The sequence below is a fragment of the Erythrolamprus reginae genome, chromosome 2 (assembly GCF_031021105.1).
Source record: "Erythrolamprus reginae isolate rEryReg1 chromosome 2, rEryReg1.hap1, whole genome shotgun sequence".
NCBI lineage: Eukaryota > Metazoa > Chordata > Lepidosauria > Squamata > Dipsadidae > Erythrolamprus > Erythrolamprus reginae.
The window spans coordinates 281,471,611-281,494,140 of NC_091951.1; the positions used below are offsets into that span (position 1 = coordinate 281,471,611).

Here is a 22,530-nt window from a genome sequence, read left to right on the forward strand (position 1 = left end):
AAAAAAATGAGTTCATTCTGGTTTCTACTAGAGAATCCGCTGAATAATATTTTTGATGAAATTTGTATTATAGATGTAGTGCTGGTAACTATGTATAAATAAATAGAAATGAATTTGAAGTGCTGATTCCACTTGTGTAATTAAAGCTGACGTTTAGTTTGGTGATGAAAAATGGATAGCTTTGCTGAGTTTAATAGGTTCATTATAACATCTGGTCAAATAAAGAAATAAATGTAACATTGAGCCGCTAAATGTGTATATTAGCTAATTCTTGCCTAATGTCATTAGTATGTGTTTAAAATACATGTTTTATCATGTTTTAATATTTTAAAAACCCAGTTTGTGTGCTCATATAAAGTACTTTTGTAGCAGCATGGAGTTTTTATAATAGTGTTTCAGATGACATATTTATAAACCTGAAAGCATATTAGGATTCTGAAACTAGCCACATACACACACTCTCTCTTTATGTGTGTGTGTGTGTGTGTGTGTGTGTGTATCCACATCTGTATCCATATCCTTTGGATTTTTAAAATATATTTTTCAATAATTAAAAATTGCACCAGGAAAAAAATACTCTATGATATAATTCCATTTGTATTTTATTTTAAATTATGTGGTTAGTTTGGAGAGCTTTGATTATATTCCAGGTTTTGATTTCTCCAAAAATCTGTCAAAACCCCCCTGTATACTAGTATATCTTGGGCATAAAAATATGAATTGAGAATTTGTGTAACAATCTTGTGCAGTTGTGTATATTGATTTTACAGACATAAAGCATTTACATTATTTATATCTTTAACAGTCAGCAGTATCTGGTTGATTTACGTAAATGGATTAACACATTTAAAAATAGTTATAATGCAGTTGAATAATAATCCAGTTTGGAAAATTTTGTACTTCTCTCTAAAATATTGTGACATTTTTACATAGCCAAAGATACAGTTAGGCTACAGATACAAAGAATTGTGCAGGCAGAAGCATGTTTTTCTTAATAATAAAAATAATCAGGGAAGATCTATCCCGGTCTTTTGGAATCCTCAACTACATCTCTGTATTTTGTATTATGAAAATGAAAAAGATGTCATTTTTAACCAGGTTACACAATTTAAATATCCCAATGGCCAGCTTATTTTCTCTAGTTAAAATATTAACTCTTCAACTTCTGAAATATAGCTTACATAATACAGTGTTCTCTCAATTTCCGCCTGCGAAAGTCGAATTTCCGCGAAGTAGAGATGCGGAAGTAAATACACTATTTTTGGCTATGGACAGTATCACAAGCCATCCCTTAACACTTTAAACCCCTAAATTACCATTTCCCATTCCCTTAACAACCATTTACTCACCACTATTACTGGTACTCACCATTGAATAAGGCACTTAGTGATCTTGATATTTATAAACATAATTATTTATTAACAATAATTTTTTTTTGTTACTTATTTCCAAAAATTATTAGTTTGGTGATGAAGTATGACGTCATCGGATGGGAAAAACCGTGGTATAGGGAAAAAACGTGAAGTATTTTTTAATTAATATATTTTGAAAAACCGTGGTATAGGCTATTCGCGAAGTTCGAACCTGCGAAAATCGAGGGAACATTGTACAATGGAATCTTCCATTGTGTGTTATCCTGTGGAATGTAGTTCTGCAAGTATTTTTTATTTCTGTAGAATACTCTTATTCTTTCCACCCTTTTTCTCATTATTTCCCTTTTTCAATCGCCATTCGGCATTCCCTTGATCTGAACTTTATACACCTCATAATGGAATATGTTTTTGTCTATTCATATACATGTATAATATTTTTGTTCATGTTTCTGCAATTGTTGGGTTTATCCTGGGCCTATGTTTATTATCTACTTGTCTTTAGATCAGTGATGGGCTACCAAAATTTTTACTACCACACTGTGGGCGTGGCTTATGCATTTTGTTTCAACATCTTTCAGTGCAAATTGGGTGCTCTTGGGTGGAGCTCCAAATTTTGCTACCGGTTCCTGACCGTACCCATAGGAGCCCATCACTGCTTTAGATGATACTGAAATTACCAGATAAGTATTACACAAGGTTACACCTAAAGACCATAATTAAATGTCACCTATAAAAATATAACTGTAACCTTAATTTATATAAAAACAGAGAAACATATGGAATTCTAGCTAACAATACATATATCCTGTTTTCCCCAAAATAAGACCCAGCCAGAAAATCCCTAGCATGATTTTTCAAGATGCTCGTAATATAAACCCTATCTCTAAAATAAGCCCCAGTTAAGATTTTCAAATGAAAGGCAAACAAAAGCATTTAGTACCATTTCCCTCCTGAAAATAAGACCTAACAGGAAAATAAGCCCTAAAGTGTCTTTCAGAGCAAAAATTAATATAAGACCTAGTCTTATTTTCAAGGAAATATCCATAGCTTTATTTACATTTAATCTTTTCTTATATTGTTATTCAGTGTACTGTAGTATTTGGCGATTATGCTAAACTGATTATGAAAATGTATGAAAATATAATGTACTGCCCTTGTATTTGAGGAAGATGCATGTTAAAACTTGACATTTTTTAATCTGCTTTTATTATATATGGCTTAGAATTTCATAAGCACATCTACTTTTTATGAATACTCAGTGTCAAATGAATAGCTATAAAATGTTGCTATGACTGCTTGTTTTTAACAATATTTTGTTATTTTTATTCAGGAATTTCTTCATTTATTATTAGAAGAGTTCCCCCAGTTAAAAGGGTATGTGAAAATGACTCTAAACATCATGATTCAGATATTTTATTTATATAAACTTTGTGAATACATTTTCCAGGAATGTATTAAAATTGCATCTCTGCAGTGAATATTTTACAATAATCTCATGTGTCTAAAACATTAAGAAACTAGTACCATAGTCATAAATGATGTTGAATTTGAGTGCTTCATAGCTATCTGTTAAATTACAGTGGTACCTCTAGATACGAGCTGATCCACATGCGAGTATTCCAAATTACGAGCCGCGATGCGAGCGAAATTTCTGTTCAACACTCGAGCTCAAATTCGGGATACGAGCCGACCTTCCGCTAGGTGGCGCAAGAATCTCCTTGCTTCCGGTTATCTCGGTGCGAAAAACAAAGTCTAAAGGCATTCGTTCGAGATACAAGCTGATCGACTTACAAGCTCGGGTCTGGAACGAATTAAATTCGTATGTCGAGGTACCACTGTACAAGGTGCTATATCTTTTATTATAAGAGAAGAAAAATACAGGGAAAGGAAAACCATAGAAAGGAGCGTCAGGTCCCAACATAGGATCAGAGTTTAGGTTTTTGAATTCAAAACCAGTTTTAAATTCCACTAAAATAAATTATCTCACTGGCATACATGAGTAGATTGTGTTTGTGATCAGACCTGTCTTTTCATTTCCAAAAACTTAAAACGGGAGAAGAGTGTCTCAAGTTCCAGTAAGAAAAAACAACAAACCTCAAAGCTCCATGCATTTTTTTTAAAAAAGGATCCTTTGTCAAGAGTGCTCTGCTTACCTGGTAAAACATTTGGTTGAAGGACATTAATATTCTTGACAAAAGAATTTCCTGGAACCTATTGGGCTTCCACATATATATTTTTTTCTAACTAGCACTTGGGATAGTTCCCGTTTTGGGGTGGGAGGGTTGCTTTATTTTCAATGTCTGCCTTCTGATTTTTCCGACTTTGGTTGCAAAGCTTTGCCATTTTATCACTTTGTACTAAAAGAGCATTTTTACGGCTTGGTTTTTGTACAGTAAATTATGCAAACACATTGTGCTCAATTATGATATCAATTTTATTTCCACTAATGACGTGCTTGAACAGTATTGTGGAAATTTTTAATGGATTTGTCTTTCTTGCTAAAAAATTGTATTTCTCTTTTTCTTGGTGAAATTAATTTGTATAAACTTTCCCTTTTCTAAATTTTATCAATTAAGATTTTACTAAAACTGGGAAGCTAATGGTTCTTATGAATATGCCAAAAATATTTTAATTTCCAGTAAAAGTAGAAGAAATTATATATTTTTCCCTTCAGAATGAAAGGCAAGACTTTAGTTCTATTTATTTTATGGCCAGACATATAAAGTATGCTGCCAGAATTATGAATAATGAGAAGATAAAGTATGTTGCCAAAAATAATAGATCATATTTATATAAAGTATGCTCTCGTCTACACTTATATGTCTTGCAATTATGTTTTTTCCACTAATTACAATATAAGTTTTAATTCTTAACCCAAAATTAAGAAAGAAGTTGAGCTTTGTACTTTTAAAAATGAAATGTGTTAATTTGGATTTAATTACATACAATGTTTATTTAATTTGAAAGAAGTGTAGACTTTGTTCTATTCTCTCCAAAATAAAAAATACTTGTTTTTATCACATAAAAGTTTTCTTTTGATATCAAATGATACTTTAGAAGCACTTTAGGTTATGAGGGAGGTATCTCTTGATCACAAAATGCTCCTTTTGTAAGCATAAAGCAACATTTTTGGGATTCGACTAACATATGTATTCATTTGCGCTAATATTATAGCTTTGAAATGCATTTTTGTTCATGCCAACCATTCCCAGTTTCTTATTTTAAGCAGTCATTTGTGAGCATTTTGAAACACTTCACAGCATAGATATGAATTTTTGCCAAACTTTTTTCCCAAACTGCGTAGTTTAACATTGTGTTTCCCAGCAATAGCTTTCTATTTTGTAGTGTAACATCTAGTCCAGAGTAATACTTTTATGTCATGAGAACCTTTAATGTGGAAGCACATTAAATATTTTTATGTCTTCCTTTGACATGAAGTATTCTAATATTGGTTTATATATTAAAGGGATATCTAGAATTTGCAAATGTTATTTTTCTATTATTCCTTAAAAGATCAAATTGTGATCAGCATCACTCTTGGTTTTTGTTTTTGTTTTCAAATAAAGAAATTAAAGGAAGAAATAAATTAAACTCCTGTTGTCTCTTACCCTACTGATTTTTGGAACTTATAACAGAATTGGCTTATATTTGTTATGCGGATAAATATAAACCTTCAGGACATAATAATGTAGGGTTAAAAGATTCTAAAAGTAATCACATGAAAACCATCTAGTCTAAAGCTGAAGTAATGGAGATCTGAGACATGCGGTCTGGTTAATTTTTAAATGGCCATTTGTCCAATCTTTCTGAGAGTTAATATGCCTGACCCTTAAGTAAGTAGTTAAATGCTGCACAGCTGGACACAAGGAGGCTGTAAAAGTTACAATCTGGGGAGCAGAGAAAGGAGAATTGGTAAAGTTTAGAGAATATCAGCCCCTATTTAAATTACTGAGAAAATTTGGATTCTTTGTCCAGCCCAAATGAAATGTTGCTTTAAGGAAGTTGTACAATACCAGAAAGAACCATTTCATCTGAATGGAAAATTCCAAGGCTGCGGTCTCAGAAGGCAGACTAATTCTCCAATTTACTCAGGGCAGACTTGGAAAAGTGAATGTAATTGAAGATCGTCCAAACGGATGAGACAATAAGAAATGGCAACCAAAATGAATAGAATTGCCTGAAACATGATGAAAAAGAAATCAAACACGCAACAGATAATATTAGTTGCTCAACTTTCCATTGGATTTAAAAACAATTTATTTCTATACAATCTGTACAGCGTATTAGCTTTTTTTGGTGGCAGAGGGGGGAGATTGCTGTGAAACTTTTAAACAGCACAAATTTAATGGCATGAGATAGCGTTTGATTCATGATCACATCTGCTTTCCATAATAAACACTATTGGACTCGAGACTGAATTTCTAAGATGCCATTGTTTTGATTCTGATTTTAAAAGACAGTTTTCCAATTATGCGCCAGTTGTGCACAATAGCCCTAAAAATCGATATGCTGTGAAACTAGCTCGGAGGGAGCTAGTTCAAAATTTGCTATGAATAGCAGTAACATAACACTCATTCCCATAACAAAGCAATGAAGCGTTCCTACTTTATGAATTATGTAGTTATTCTACTAATTTTATTGAAATACCTTAAGTCCTGGATCCCAGCACAAATTTGGACAGTGTATTAATGGTGCGGGATATTGTATCAGGGGATTAGGAGCATCATCATTTGGCTTTCAATAATGTATACTGATAAAGGCAAAGGATGAGCAGGACCAGGACCAAAACAAAATGTAATGTAATTGAATGAAAAATATAAAATTAAATTAATATAAAATATTGTTGGTATGTCTCGGTATAGCTAGGCTATGAGACCTTTGACATACACTGAGCAGAGAATTTTAACAGAGTGTGGATGTGTGGTAAAGCCAAAGAAAAAGACACAGACCTAGTTATGCTTAATAAGTAGTATTTACATATATACAAAATTGAAACAATCCATAACAAGCACTAAGCCATCCAATATAATAAGCACTAAGCAAATACACTCCCCCCTCAAGGCAAAGCAAAAGCGAATGAGCGTTAAAGCATCATTGAGGGAAGGAGTACTGGCGCCCTCTTATGGCGAACCAGCCCAAAATATTTAAAGTGATAGTACAAGAGACTACAATAGGTAGTTTACAATGGCAAACCCTAACAACCATGTACCTTGTACTAACAAATATAAATTAAATTAAATGTAGTTAATTGCATCTGATAGGATTATTCTCCATGAATTACATTTTTCTTGTTGTCACATTAAAAAAAATGCATCTTTTGGTAATGGTTAGGTCGGTAGTTCAGATTACAGGTAGTCTTTGATTTACAATCATTTATTTAGTCACCATTGAAAGCTACAACAGCAATGGGAAAAAAGTGACTGACGACAATTTTTTTACACTTATGACCACTGCAGCGTCCCCATGATCAAAATTCAGATATATGGTAACTGGCTCTGAATTATGACAGTTGCAGTGTCCCAGAGTCATACGATCACCTTCTATGACTTTCTGACAGGCAAAGTCAATGGGGAAGCCATATCCATATAACAACTGTGTTACTAACTTAACAACTATAATGATTCACTTAATAACTGTGACAAGAAAGATTGTAAAATGGAGCAAATTATTCTGCTTAGCAACAGAAATTTGTGGTTCAACTATGGTTGTAGGTTGAGGACTGGCGGTATACACCTCTGCTGCCATGTACTTTCATTTGTAGAATAATTATATAATAATTCTCATATAACAATTCATCGCCAAATGAACACATTTTACACTTCTAAATGTTGAATTCTGTTTACAGTGGAAATACTGTACATATTATCTTTCATGATGGAAATAGAACCTTGTATTATCTACTATATGCGGTTCTGCTTTTGGCTTTAAAGTATGTTAGGCAATTCATAACCCATTGGGTCATCATTTTAAAGTTATTTCTTTATCTAAACAAACAAAATGACCCAAGCGGGCCAAAAAACAGAAGCAAATACCTGCCAGATTCCTCATTGACCTTTCTTATAAGAAGCTAGCAGAGAATGCTGAAAACAGTGACAATTTAATTTAATTTAATTTAATTTAATTTAATTTAATTTAATTTAATTTAATTTAATTTAATTTAATTTAATTTAATTTAATTTAATTTAATTTAATTTAATTTAATTTAATTTAATTTAATTTAATTTAATTTAATTTAATTTAATTTAATTTAATTTAATTTAATTTAATTTAATTTAATTTAATTTAATTATTTAATTTAATTATTTAATTTAATTTAATTTAATTTAATAATTTAATTTAATTTAATTTAATTTAATTTTTAATTTAATTAATTTTTTAATTTAATTTAATTTTTTAATTTAATTTAATTTTTTAATTTAATTTAACCCAATCCCGTAAGACTCAGGGCGGTGTATAATAATAAAATAATACAATAATACAGTAAAAGTCAAATATTAAACAATAAAAACCCCGTAACAATATAAAATTCCAGACTAAATTACCAGTATATAGTCATACGACCATATGACTGTCGTAAATTACCAGTATATAGTCATACGACCGTATATAGTATATAGTCATACGACCGTATACATACCAAGCGAAGTGGGGCAAAGATGTTAACTCTAATGGCCCCCAAGCCTGCCGGCAGAGCCAGATCTTCAGATTGTCTTCCACAATTGAGTGTGGCTGACCGCAGCAGTGCTGTGGCACAAGTTTGCCAAATTTAAATTCCACAAGAATTATGGGTCCTGTATTCTGAATGGACTCTATAGCTCATTTCAGGTTTATTGGCAATAAATAAATAAATAAATAAATAAATAAATAAAAATAATAATAATAATAATAATAATAATAATAATAATAATAATAATAATGTCCTATAATCTCTGATCACCCCACTGAAGGGTACAAACAAACAAAGTACAGTAGTTTTAGTAGCATATAGATTAGGGTGAGTGCAATGATATGTCATCCCAAATGATTGACCCTTTGCTGAAACCTATTTTGATGATGTTCATATCCTATGTAGGTATGCAGAATCAGGTGAGTAGACCTGATTATTTCATAAAGAATGATGACTCGCTGGCAAAATCATGCAAAGGTTTAACTATTTCTCCAAAGCGTTGTCCTCTTTTTGCATCAGACTAATGGGGGGAGGGGAGAGGGAGAGTGTGTGGGAAAATGTTGGATTTATAAACAAAATTTTGAGCCCACCTGCTTTGGCTTAGAAAAAAAGAAAAGTGAGGGATTTAGATCAATTCATAGAAGTCATGGGGATCAATGGCTATTAGTTATGATGGCAGCATGACTGCTTCTGAAGGCTATATTCTGGGAAACCAGTGGATTCCTTGCGCAGTTGGTTGTCCACAGTGAGGGCAGACTGCCGAACTAAAAGGGATAGGGATCAGATCCCACAGAGTACTGTTGTTGTTGTTACGTTTGGCATTCTACCGGATGCCTTTTAATTTTAGTTTGTCTTAATATCTAAACATTTATGAAAAGTGTGGGGTTTAGATCAAGGTACTTGGTTTGCTGAACTATCTTTAAGACAGATACACAGCTGAGTTGCTTTATATTTATATATTTATAGGTTCACTGCTTTGTCTTGGTCCCTATAATTAAATTTTGTTTTGTCTTGTTTCATTGTGTCTCATTTCATTTGTATGCTGCCCAGTCCTGAAAGCTGGCTGACAAACCAAAATATCCTTTAAAAACAAAAAGCATCCTTCAAAAATCAATCAATAAAGCCGTTCGTAATAAAGCAAATGCAAATATTAAAATTATGGGGAAAATATAGGAAATTATGCCAGAGTCACCTCTTCAATCATAGCATGTCCTCTTCCTACCTTAGAAGGAACCTCAATTGCTTTCCTTGAACCCAGAAAGAACGGATGCCAATTTATATATAGTAAACTCGTATTATAGAAAACTCGTATTAGGGAATTTAAAACAACTGGAATTTGTTATCTGCTTTAGTAAAAAAAAGTATGAAGAAATTACAAAAATGGAAAAATTGATAAGCTCTTAAGAGTAAATGCACCTACTATGGTTTTTATCATTTGTGATTTTGTGTGTAAGGGGAGGTATGTGTGTGTCTCACACACCCAAGCAATTCTTAGGTTATGATGGCAACTGGACTGGGTTTACTATCACTAATCCACAGAGCATGACATAGTCATACTAGGTGACATCAAGTGACCAAGTTGCTTAGCAACAACGATTCTGACATCTGTTGTTAAGCATGAGCCACATAACTTTTTACTGGGTTTTCCACTGACTTGTTTTGTGGAATTCTGGCAGGATTGTCAGAAATTGCAATGATTTGTCTGTGGAGTATCGCAACAGAGAAAATTACAAGGTCCATTGTAGTACCTTTCATTTAGTGCTGTCATAATTTTGAATAGCTACTGATCAAATGGTCATAACCCAAAGATTACACACACACACACACACACACACACACACACACATCTGAATGGTTTTGGTTTTTTTTGAAGGTATGGTCTGACGACTGAAAACATTTTCCAGAAGTGGCTTGACTGCTCAGGAATACCCAAGGTAAATGGGAATTTGTTTTTTTGAATAGAATCTTGTGTATGAATCTGCAGGACATGTTGTTCAAATTACTCTTCCTACTATAATAGATACAGCATGAATAAAATTTACGTTTTAATAATATCCAGTTTATATATTTTTTTAAAATACACATATGGGAATCAACTTTTATCAATTGCAGGTTTCATTTTCTATTTCCCTCAAAGAGATATGTTGCCAAGGGGGGGGGGGGAAATCTCTTAAACCTTACTTTATTACAAAGGATGCTGTTCATTGGAAATTGTATTATTAAGGAATTTTACTGACACTTCACATTTTTTTAAAATGGAAGTTTGTGTCTTGCATTATTGTGGATGAAGTAAAACGCTGCTTTAAATTCATTTTATTTATCAACCTTTTAATGTTGAGTTGGACTGATTTATAAGGTTTCAGACCTGTTGCAGTTATTATTATTATTATTATTATTATTATTATTATTATTATTATTATTAGATTAGATTAGATTTATTGGATTTATATGCCGCCCCTGTCCGCAAACTCGGGGCGGCTCACAACAATAATAATAATAATAATAATAATAATTTAAAAAAACAGTACATAATAAAAATACAATGCCCACCAATCTAATTACAATTTAAAATTAGTAATTTCATAAAACAATCCCAATATATATAAAAAACAGGCACACAGTCAATCAATCAACAAAACAACATGAGCAAGGGGGAGGTGTTTTAGTTCCCCCATGCCTGACGGCAGAGGTGGGTCTTAAGGAGTTTACGAAAGGCAGGGAGGGTGGGGGCAATCCTAATCTCAGGGGGGAGCTGGTTCCAGAGGGTCGGGGCCCCCACAGGGAAGGCTCTTCCCCTGGGTCCCGCCAGAGGACATTGTTTAGTCGACGGGACCCGAAGAAGGCCGACTCTGTGGGACCTAACCGGTCGCTGGGATTCGTGCGACAGGAGGCGGTCCCGAAAATAATAATAATATTATTATTATTATTATTATTATTATTATTATTATTATTATTTATTGGATTTGTATGCCGCCCCTCTCCGCAGACTCGTTATGCTAGGAGCAGAATGTTTTGTGAAAAGAAAAGGAAGGAAATTAAATATTTATTTAATTTCTAAAGAAGTGATATCTACCCAGGATTAACCGTCCTCCCAGTAACATATACAGTATAGCAATTGCACTTTCTGTCTATGATTCATATATTTAATTGATGTGTCCAGTTCTCTGGAAATGCTGGAGACAACAAACAGATTTTAAAACACATCATTATCCTTCAGATATCCTTCTGTGGATGGCATGCTTATTCTCCAGACATTCAAAATTTGATCTTCCTGGAATGTTGACCTTCAATCTCTGTAATGGCCAGTCTATTTGGCTAGCCCGGGCAAAATTGGCAGAAACCAAGAATAGATTAATCCAGCAGTGAGTCATAGAACCAGTTTTCCATTCCCTGTTTTATAAATCTTATAAATCTGAAGGAGCAAATGTTTTTATCTATGCATTTCGGTTATTTTTCTGTCATGTCCACTCAGAGCAGTTCAGATAAATGGAATACAACACGGTGATGTTCCAAAGAGGCCCTGACTTTAGTAAATATTCTTCAAATTCCTTGTGAAGGGTTTTTCAGGAAATTGGGCTTTATAAAAGAATGCGCCCTCCCCGTAGCTGCAACCCCATAGCTTTTGAAGGGATCGTAGTTAGATTTTCTAGTGTGTAACATTCTATATGTATTCTGGGGGGAAAAAGGACATTTGTGTAGTAGAGACAAAAGATAGCAGGAGAGTATTTTCTTGAAACTTGTTGAGTCTGGGTTAAATGAGGTCAATTGCCCTGTGCTGTTGATTGTGCTGTTTATCAGTTCAGGATGTACTGCAGCTTAAGAAGTGACTCACCACAAGACTGGAGAGCTTTCACCTTCTACTAAGTTTGTAATGATTTAATGTCATCAACTCCAGACTGAGTTTAAATGACACGACGACTTTAGAAACAGCTGATTTTAGAGTATGGAAGAACCTATTAAGGAATTACAGTATTAGGTAATGATGTGGCCATGTCGATCGTTGTGTAAAAATATGCTTCCAGATTTTTACTATTGTTCCTGTCTGTTTTTAAACGTTTCAAGGCCGATGACATCTGTGTTTTGTTTGAACAATAATTCTTTACTGCTGAAAAAAGTTTTCCATGGTCAATGTACATTTTTATTTAGTCATCTGTTTAGTATAACCCCACCCAAGGTAATGAATAAGGTAAAAACTATGCATAAATTCTGTGGTTATTTAACACATCTTCAGTTATTTAAACAAGTAATAATCAATCATATTCAATAATAATTTGTACACTTCACTCAGTAGTGGGTTCTGAATCTCGTCACTACCGTTTTGTTTGCTCAGTCACACACACATGTGATGCTTCTGCGTGTATGCAATCCTGGGCAGGTGGGCAGAGCCTCCCACCGCCACCACTACTGGTTCATAGAACCGTGTTGAACGGGGAGCAACCCACCACTGACTTCACTAAATCACATATTTTGGTTGGTCTGTGCTTTCTCCTGCATTGGCTGTAGTTTTACAACTTATCAGCGCACGGTGTTTTTGTTTGTTCCTTTACTATATGCATATAGTAAACAAAACAATGTCATTTGGCGGGGCCCAGGGGAAGAGCCTTCTCTGTGGTGGCCCCGACCCTCTGGAACCAACTCCCCCCGGAGATTAGAATTGCCCCCACCCTCCTCACCTTTCGTAAACTCCTAAAAACCCATCCCTGCCGTCAAGCATGGGGGAACTGAGATATTCTTTCCCCCTAAGCCTTTACAATTTATGCATGGTATGCTTGTTTGTATGTATGTTTGGTTTTTACAAATAAGGGGTTTTTAAAGATATTTTTAGGATTGGATTTACATGCTGTTTTTGTTGCTGTTGTTAGCCGCCCCGAGTCTGCGGAGAGGGGCGGCATACAAATCCAATAAATAAATAAATATGTTGGGCTCCACTATTTCCTACCTTCCCTTGTTATTATACCCATGATCCAAAATGCCACATGAATATTTTTTCTTCTTCTTCTTTTGCATGCATTCATTTTAAAATCGAACTTCAGAATCGTTGCTCTTATTCTCTTGTTTTTTTATGGATATGGATGTGATGGTAACTTTGGCCTCTTCCATTCCCCCCCCCCCCCCAAAAAAAAATAAATATATATACTGTATCTATAACCACCAGGGCTGAGGCAATAATGCCCAGAGTTCCTCCGACGTAAGATGGGTTGCCACTAAATTTTACAAATAAATAAATAAATATTTTTGTGGTGAAATATATACAGAGACGCACTAGTAAATATCCTTGCAGTTTAAATATATCACTTCTTCACAACGTTAATCCACTTTGCATTAGTTGCTATTGATCCAAGCTAAACATTAAAGACTGATTAGTTTCAGATTTACTTCTTAATTAGCCATCTTAAATTGTTCTAACATCAGCTTTTGTTGTGTGGTGGGAAGAAAGTTTAAATGATTAATCTCCCCTCTCTCTCCCTCTCTCTCTCTCTCTCTCTCATAGCAGAATAGTTGTAGTGTATTAATACAACTCTGAAGAAAAATTGAAGAAAACAGGCAGAGGGAGATCTTCTAGAATCTAGAAGAGTAGAAAGGGAAGCAAAATAGGGAGGGGAGGTGTTTGGAGTGTCATGTAATAAAGGAATTGAAATTGCAACTTACTCTGGAGTCCTTTTGTAAGAATACAACAATAGTAATTTAAATAATGAAAAGGAGGCAATCTAAGATTTTCATTCTATTTTATTTGAGGAGTAGGATTAACCTGGAGAATGTCCTGGAATATAATTTTGAATAAATATGGTAAAGAGAGATATTTGTTCAGTTAATCCAATCCATTAAGAGCTAATCATAAAACATTTTCTTTTCCTTCCTGAACTTCCAGAACAAGTTAAATATTGTTTGTGAATTTTCTGTCATTTTGCCGAAACGTTTTCAGATAATCCAGATGTTTGGCAAGACTTGATTTAAGTATTTCAATCTACTAATTTTTGGCTTTTTATTGATTCTTATCTTTGATAAATAAAGTTTCCTATTTAGAATATTTTTGTCAATATTGGATGCCAAAGTTTCGTTAGTTAATTTAAAGGTGATTAGCAGTATCATTATAAAATATAGCAAAATCAGGTTAAGGAAACATCACGTTTAAACATTTTTTATCATTTTTTTTATCCTAGCTACAGTGTCTAAATGAAAATGCATTTCCAAATTATTCATTCTCAGTGAACTCTGCTAGTTAGACTGAGATTTCTCAGCTCCGTGTTCAATTACATTTGAAATAAATGAAAAACAAGCAAATGGCATTCATCCAGATATAATAACAAAATGTTTTTCCTAAGAGATATTCACAAAAGATTTTGTGCTTTCGTTATCTATACAGTAAGCTGTAGTAACTGATTACCAATCTTCTCAGCAAATGTCTAGTTTGATTTTGGCTGGCTTTGGAACGCTTCAGTATGATTGGGTAAATTATTGTAGCTGAAGACAATAGGCTAAATATTATTATTTTCTAATCACACTATTATAGAATAGAATAGAATAGAATTTTATTGGCCAAGTGTGATTGGACACACAAGGAATTTGTCTTGGTGCATATGCTCTCAACGTACATAAAATAAAATATACATTTGTCAAGAATCATGTGGTACAACACTTAATGATTGTCATAGGGGTCAAATAAGCAATGAAGAAGCAATATTAATAAAAATCTTAGGATATACGCAACAAGTTACAGACATACAGTCAACATGGGAGGAAATGGGTGATAGGAATGATGAGAAAAACTAGTAGAATAAAAGTGCAGATTTAGTAGAAAGTCTGACAGTGTTGAGGGAATTATTTGTTTAGTAGAGTGATGGCGTTCGGGAAAAAACTGTTCTTGTGTCTAGTTGTCTTGGTGTGCAGTGTTCTGTAGCGACGTTTTGAGGGTAGGAGTTGAAACAATTTGTGTCCAGGATGTGAGGGGTCAGTAAATATTTTACCCGCCCTCTTTTTGACTCGTGCAGTACAGTATACAGGTCCTCAATGGAAGGCAGATTGGCAGCAATTGTTTTTTCTGCAATTCTGATTATCCTCTGAAGTCTGTGTCGGTCCTGTTGGGTTGCAGCACCAAACCAGACAGTTATAGATTTTACAGATTTTAGGGAATTCATTCCTCAATTTTTTTTAAAAAAACTATTTATTTTAAATTTACTGATGAATGTGTGACATTTTTAGTATTTGTATTTGTCCCCAGCCTTTACCTTCTTTACCCCCATTTCCAGCTTAAACAAATTTGGACTTTATTTCTCTATAGTAGTACCAATCTTTCTATATTTTATATATTATTATTATTATTATTATTATTATTATTATCATTATTATTACTTACTTACTTACTTACTTACTTACTTACTTACTTACTTACTTACTTACTTATTTATTTGACTCGGGGCGGCTCACAGCATACAATAAAACAATTCATGACAAATCTAATAGATTTAAAAAACATTTTAAAACCCCATTATTAAACCAGATATACACACAGCCATATCATACATAAATTTTATAGGCCCGGGGGAGGGGGGGGAATGCCTCAATTCCCCCATGCCTGACGGCAGAGGTGAGTTTTAAGGAGTTTTAAGGAGAGTGGGGGCAGTTCTAATCTCCGGGGGGGAGCTGGTTCCAGAGAGTCGGGGCCGCCACAGAGAAGGCTCTTCCCCTGGGACCCACCAGATGACATTGTTTAGTTGACGGGACCCGGAGAAGGCCAACTCTGTGGGACCTAATTGGTCACTGGGATTCGTGCAGCAAAAGGCGGTCCCGGAGATATTCTGGTCTGATGCCATTAAGGGCTTTATAGGTCATAACCAACACTTTGAATTGTGACCGGAAATTGATCAGCAACCAATGCAGACTGCGGAGTGTTGATGTAACACGGGCATACCTGGGGAAGCCCATGATTGCTCTTGCAGCTGCATTCTGCACGATCTGAAGTTTACGAACATTTTTCAAAGGTAGTCCCATGTAGAGAGCATTACAGTAGTCGAATCTCGAGGTGATGAGGACATGAGTGAGTGAGTAATGAGTCCCGGTCCAGATAGGGCCGCAACTGGTGCACCAGGCAAACCTGGGCAAACGTCCCCCTCACCACAGCTGAAAGATGGTTCTCTAATGTGAGCCGTGGATCGAGGAGGACGCCCAAGTTGCATGTCAATACAACACAGCAGACGAGATCACTATGCTGGATTTCATATTTCAACACCAGTCGGGTGCTTCCCAAGCACCTAGGACTGCGTCATGTAGCAGCGAATTATGTCTGTCGATCCCAGTAAAGCGGCCTTTTGCAATTGACAGATGGAGATTTTGTCAATTCCGATGGTTTTCAAATGTCTGCTGAGATCCTTTGGCACTGCGCCCAGCATGCCAAGTACCACTGGGACCACTTTCACTGGCTTATGCCAGAGTCATTGCAGCTCGATTTTTAGATCTTCGTATTTCACTAATTTCTCTAGCTGCTTCTCCTCAATTTTGCTGTCTCCTGGGATTGCGATGTTTATTATTATTATTATTATTATTATTATTATTATTATTATTATTATTATTTGGATTTGTATGATACAACCCTCATTTGGAGACTATTTCCTTTCCGTCCCTGCTCCATTGAAGCTTTACAGTTTGCCTATTCAACTCCTATAGGTCTGGTGTTGATAGCTGCTCTCAAGAGAAAGTTATCATCATTCTGAAGCTTGATATATCACTGACCTATAACTAATGTTGGCATTTCAAGACATACTGTAGTGTAGATTAATGAATGAACTTTTACTGTGGATTTTTTACAGAGAGTTTTAAAAATAGCACCATGTAGCCAAAAATAAACATTTGGGGTTCCTTAGAGCAGTGTTTCTCAACGTTGGCAACTTGGAGATATGTGGACTTCAACTCCCAGAATTCCCCAGCCAGCATTTGCTGGCTGGGGAATTCTGGGAGTTGAAGTCCAAATATCTTCAAGTTGCCAAGGTTGGGAAACATTGCCTAAAGACTCTGGAATAATTACACACTATTGACAGTAGAAGCAGCTTTCTACAGTATACAAGGACCTGAAATATGAAAAGAGGTTCCATTTAGAAAAGAATCCATGAAAAGAGCTCATGAAAAAATTGTTTAGAGAGCTTTAACAAAGCTTAAATATTCTTTGTGGCTTGTCTTTTTCCTGTTAATCACACTGCTGAGCATAAAAGCTATGTTATGCACAGAATCATTGGATTCATTGGCCCCTAGTAGAATGTAAGTATGTTTGGTATCTCCAGAACAATAAGAGTTTGCTGCCTGGCTGGTCAATGCTGGATCAAATTCACATTCCCAAGTTCCTACTCTTCCACCTACATACTCAAAAGTCTGGAAGCCCAGAAGAGGGAGGAAAGGTCTTTCTTAAATAGGGATGTGAGCTGCATAGTACACACATATTTTAATCTGTGCCTTGAAAAAATATCCCAAGAAAAGCAAAAAAAGATTAGCTACAAATTACCTGTATTTTTCAGAGTATAAGATGCACCCCCCCACCCAAAAGAGGCTGAAAATTTAATTGCATCTTATCATCTGAATGTAGCTTTTTCAAAACTTTTTTCCAGTCCCAACAAAGTACTAACGATCTTCCTGGCTTTTACAGGTTTGCAGGCTTTTTCATTGCTACTCCCTCCAAATAAGGGGTTTTTTTCCAGCCCTTTGCAGGCTTTTTTCATTGCTATTCCCTCTGAAGAAGGATTTTTTAAAAGTTCTAACCAGGGGATAAAATAATGTGCTGAAGTTGACCAGACTAAGGATGCTAGCCAGATGAATATCTGGTAGGTAGATTATTTTCCCCTATATTCCTCCCCAAAGACTAAGGTGTGTTTTTCATCAAGAAATATGTAGGCCAGCTGTAGGCCTAGTTTTGGAGGAGAAGAAGAATACAAGTAGTCGACCACAATTGAACCCCAAATTTATGTTGCCAAGTGAGAAATTTGCTAAGTGAATCTTGCCCCGTTTTATTACTCCCTTCCCCATTTGTTAAGTGAATCACTGCATCTTATACAGTGGTACCTCGACATATGAGTTTAATTCGTTCCAGACCCGAGCTCGTAAGTCGATCAACTTGCATCTCGAACAAATGCCTTTAGACTTTGTTTTTTGTGCCGAGATAACTGGAAGCAAGGAGATTCTTGCGCCACCTAGTGGAAGCTCAGCTCGTATCCCGAATTTGAGCTCGGGTGTCGAACAGAAATTTTGCTCGCGTCGCGGCTCGTAACTAGGAATACTCGCATGTGGAGCAGCTCGTACCTCTAGATAAATACAGTAACTCTTGTCTTGCTGAGGGTCCCTCCCCCTGCTTTGGCCATCCAAAACAACATGAGAAAGAAAGAAATACGTAGTCGCAGAATATTTTTCCTTTTAAACAGAGTTCCTTGAGTTTCAAATTTGATTGGAATATCTTCCTTGGTCCCTGTATGCAGTAATAAACAAGCAAAATGCTGTAGATGCAACTTCCAACCATTTTGCTGTTTACTTGCGGGCTGATATAGTTTGTAGATGTAGAAGTAACTCTGAAGAAAAATTGCAATCAGCTTTGGCTTCCAGTACCTATTCTCAGTACCCTGAGAAGGAGGAAGAGACGTCCCGTAATTCAAACAGCACATCTTTGCATGGTAATGGATTGCCTGTCTATCTCAGAGAAACTTTTACTATATCAATTTACTAAAAGTCTTTGTACTCTGCGCCTTTCTAGCTCTTTGCCATGGTTTTCATTCTCCCAAACCTACTGGCATGCCAATAAAAGAGGGCAGCTCAGTTCACTTAAAGAGCTACAATTTCCCAGAGGCTCAGAGCTGACTGTTTTTCAGCATTGGAAGTCCTCCTTTAGGGACTGAAGTGGAGACAGTTTTGGTGGAATAGATATATAAAGATGCCAACCAATGGCAGGGTTCTATTGATTCTGGAAATACTGTTAAGCATCTACAATTTAACTATTTTTTTGGGGGGGGGGGACTTCACTTTAAAAAGCTTTCTGGCCTCTACAGTTGTGACTTGGATCAGTTGTAAAAGATAAAACACATTTAGGTTTTTATGCTAGAAATATTTGACAGTTGTAAGATAAGTTGGCTCTATTGCATCTATTTAGATTTTGATTAAAATCTTGCTGTAATTGAGAGGGATTTTACAGTTTCCACTGTTATTGCTAAATATGCTTCCAATTTGGGATTCTCTCCCTCCCTCCCTCTCTTTCTCTTTCTCTCTCTCTCCCTCCCTCCCTCTCTTTCTCTCCCTCTTCCTCCCTCCCATGCTATTTTATACCTGGAAATATGCTGAATATCTTGAGCTATGAGCGTTTAGAATGGTTTAGAATGGTTTAGGACCATATTTAAATCATATTGACATTGCTTTCTAACCAGAAGGCATGCACAAAGAATATAAGACAATAAAAAGACAATCCTAAGCAACTTTGCTCTAAAGTTCAACGACTCTTCTTACTTATGCAAGATTGCAACTTAGAAATGCATTAATAAGTGACTTGCACTTTTTAAAATTGCTGGTTCATATAACCCTATATGAGCTAATGCCTTTTTTTCTAAATCTCAGGGAAGCATTCAGTTTATTCCATTATAAATGAAGAACGGGAAGAAAAGGGGCAATACCATACATTGGGAACTGGCAGATCCTAATGCACTTAAATTTCTTCCCTCACTGGCAAGAATTGCAGGTGCACTCAGGACTATTAGATTGACAGGTAGGCCACTAAATTTTGGGAGTAGGGTAAGAGGTCAGTAAACATAGCACAACCCTGGGCAATAGTGGGTTCATGATCAGATTTAGATTTAATTGGATTTGTATGCCGCCTCTCCCCAAAGACTCGGGGCGGCTCACAGCATATACAGAAAATAGTAATAAACAATCCAATTAATAATACATTAAAAAAAACAATACTTAAAATTCTGATTTAAAAAACCCATTATTTACAATTCATTCAACAATCATACATTGGTCAGAGGGAAAGATCTAAAAACCCCAGGCAAAGATGAGTTTTTAAACTCTTTCGGAAGGCAAGGAGGGTGCTACGAATCTTCGGGGGGAGGTGATTCCAGAGGCCCGGGGCCCCCACAGAGAAGGCTCTTCCCCTAGGTCCCGCCAGTGCCCGATGCCATGGGCTATAATCATCACATCTGCATACCATCAATTGGCAAGTGCTTATTTATTTATTTATTTATTCATTTGTCCAATACACAAATACATAGGAAGAAAAATAGACATGTGATAATATAAAAGAGGGTGAAGGTGAACTTATAGGAGAGGATATATGAAGGGAAGAGAATATATATGATAGGTGAAAGAAAGGAAAGACAATTGGACAGGGGACCAAAGGCATACCAGTGCACTTATGTACGCCCCTTATTGGCCTCTTAGGAACCTGGAGAGGTCAATCGTGGAGAGTCTAAGGGAGAAATGTTGGGGGTTAGGGGTTGACACAATTGAATCAAACATCTGTCAGAATAAAAATGGACTCAGAGAGAAAAGTAACAGAGCTAACCTATCTTTAGAGAAAATGGAAGACTTGTAAGCTACTAGTGAGAAGCCTCCTGAGTATTGACAGACCCAGAGATATTCAGAGACATTCAGAGTTATTAAGTAATTAAATAGTTAACAGTGTGTGTTTTATTAACTCCTCCTATTATGGTGTAAAATCCTGCCACATCATTAATGCATCACATCCACCCTCTTCAGATTCTCCATTTTTATATTGTTAGTCCTTTGTTAGCTGCCATGATGTGAAGACGCATTTTATATGCCACCTATGGCATACTTCATTTTTCTACTTTTATAATAAAAAGAAACCTTGTTTGAAAGCAGATTCTTTCTTTATCCATTGACCTCCAGAAATGATTTATTATAGTCCACACGGGCTGTAATTTATCGCCTATTTCTGACAATTTCAACGGAAGAGATAAAAGAGCTTCTCCACTTGCACTGCTTCGGAGAGTCCAACATGGGTTAATCTACAGCCTATTGGAAGGGACTGAGTTAAAAATTAGCATAAATAACCGGTCCAACCCCCATGTTGCCCTCTCTGGGTCAGTCTAAAAAACTCAGTCATAGTGGAGGGACTCATGAGTTTTTCCTCCTATGACTCTTGTAGTCTTGTTATTTTAGCTTGTACATTTGCTTAACTTTTACTGTTTTTTATTGTTTTATTATAAAGCATATTAAGATATTCACTAACAAAAAATTTTTTCTGTTTGTCTTTCAGAGACTGGACAATGTAGTTCGGCAGTTTGGGCCCCTGGTTCTGCGGAGCTATGCCCACTTCTCTTCACCCAGGTCGGAGCCTCTTCCCTGCGAGGGTACAGCTCCAAGGACCGGGCGTCGCCCAAGGAACGAGGTCCCCGGCCTGCGCGGCCATACCTCTGTTCGGAGCGACCATCGGGAGCCGGAGACGACGAAAAGAGGACATTTGAATTTCCCGCCAGGAAAGAAAAGCCGCGGCTGGGAAACGAGCCGGCGAGCGGAGCGCCGAGCCAGGAAGCCCGAGAAAAGCATCGCCGTTCGCAACGGCAGCTGTAATGGGCGCGGCCATGACAATAAAGGCGCCAAACACAGGGCGCCGCCATTTTGAGGCTTAGCTCCGGGCCGCCATCTTGGAGGATTGACGGACAGTCCGATTACCCAATTATATCGCCCGGATGTCCTGTGCAACAGGAAGAGGCGGAACATAATAGCGGCGGCCATTTTTACTGACCAAATTGCTCAAACGCAGCTATAATTACCTGTTGGTCTCACGGAGCTTTATAATCATCCTCATGGCCGATCCAGCCCAACAGGGGACAGCTGAGGCCCCGATCACAAAGGCTAAGGAGAAGTCTCACTCTTCCAAGCCCAAGTCTAAATCTTCGCAAACCTCCTCTGCAATGAGAGATGCTGAAAGGCGCATCAAAGCCCTGGAGGAGCAATTGGAGGCACAAAAGCAAGCTGCCATGCCACAAAATGCACCTATAACAGGTACTACCCCCCCGGGGCTCCCGGAGGGCATGGGATCAGCAACTGATCGGGACTGGTCACCGGATAGATTTGGGGGTGCATCCCAGGTGGCAGAGCCAACTAGGCCAGACATTACCAGGCCTTCTTCTTCTTCTTCCCCGGCATGGCACATGGCATCTCAACCAATGCCAACTGCCTCATTCACCCCGACAGCAGCTGGCCTCAGATCATCCCCAGACACCTGGCAACGCCTGCCACCTGCATTGCAGGACATGATTGCTTCGGCCTATTCCCATGGCATAGTGGCTGGGGCCCAACAACACATGCCCAGTGCCCCCCCTGCTTCGCCTCGCCCTTCTCCATCTGTCCAGAGGAATATATGGGCAGCTCCGGCACCCCCATCTCCCACGCACGAATCCTTTCAGGAGGACATGGGCTTTAGGGAGCATGGTTCTGATCCGGATGATGGCCTATCAGAGGATGAGGGTGTACCTCCAGAACCCCCGGCATATACTGGCCTCT

At 36.6% G+C, this 22,530-nt stretch overlaps 1 protein-coding gene across 1 annotated transcript in view; it reads left to right on the plus strand.

Moving 5' to 3' along the window:
• The window catches only part of AOPEP (aminopeptidase O (putative)), a 259,513-nt gene that overhangs the window by 108,943 nt on the left and 128,040 nt on the right, over positions 1-22,530 (plus strand). The window contains exons 10-11 of the mRNA XM_070742785.1: positions 2,704-2,747; positions 9,914-9,974. Coding sequence (XP_070598886.1) covers positions 2,704-2,747; positions 9,914-9,974 — 105 coding nt within the window. The remainder of the gene's footprint in view (positions 1-2,703; positions 2,748-9,913; positions 9,975-22,530) is intronic.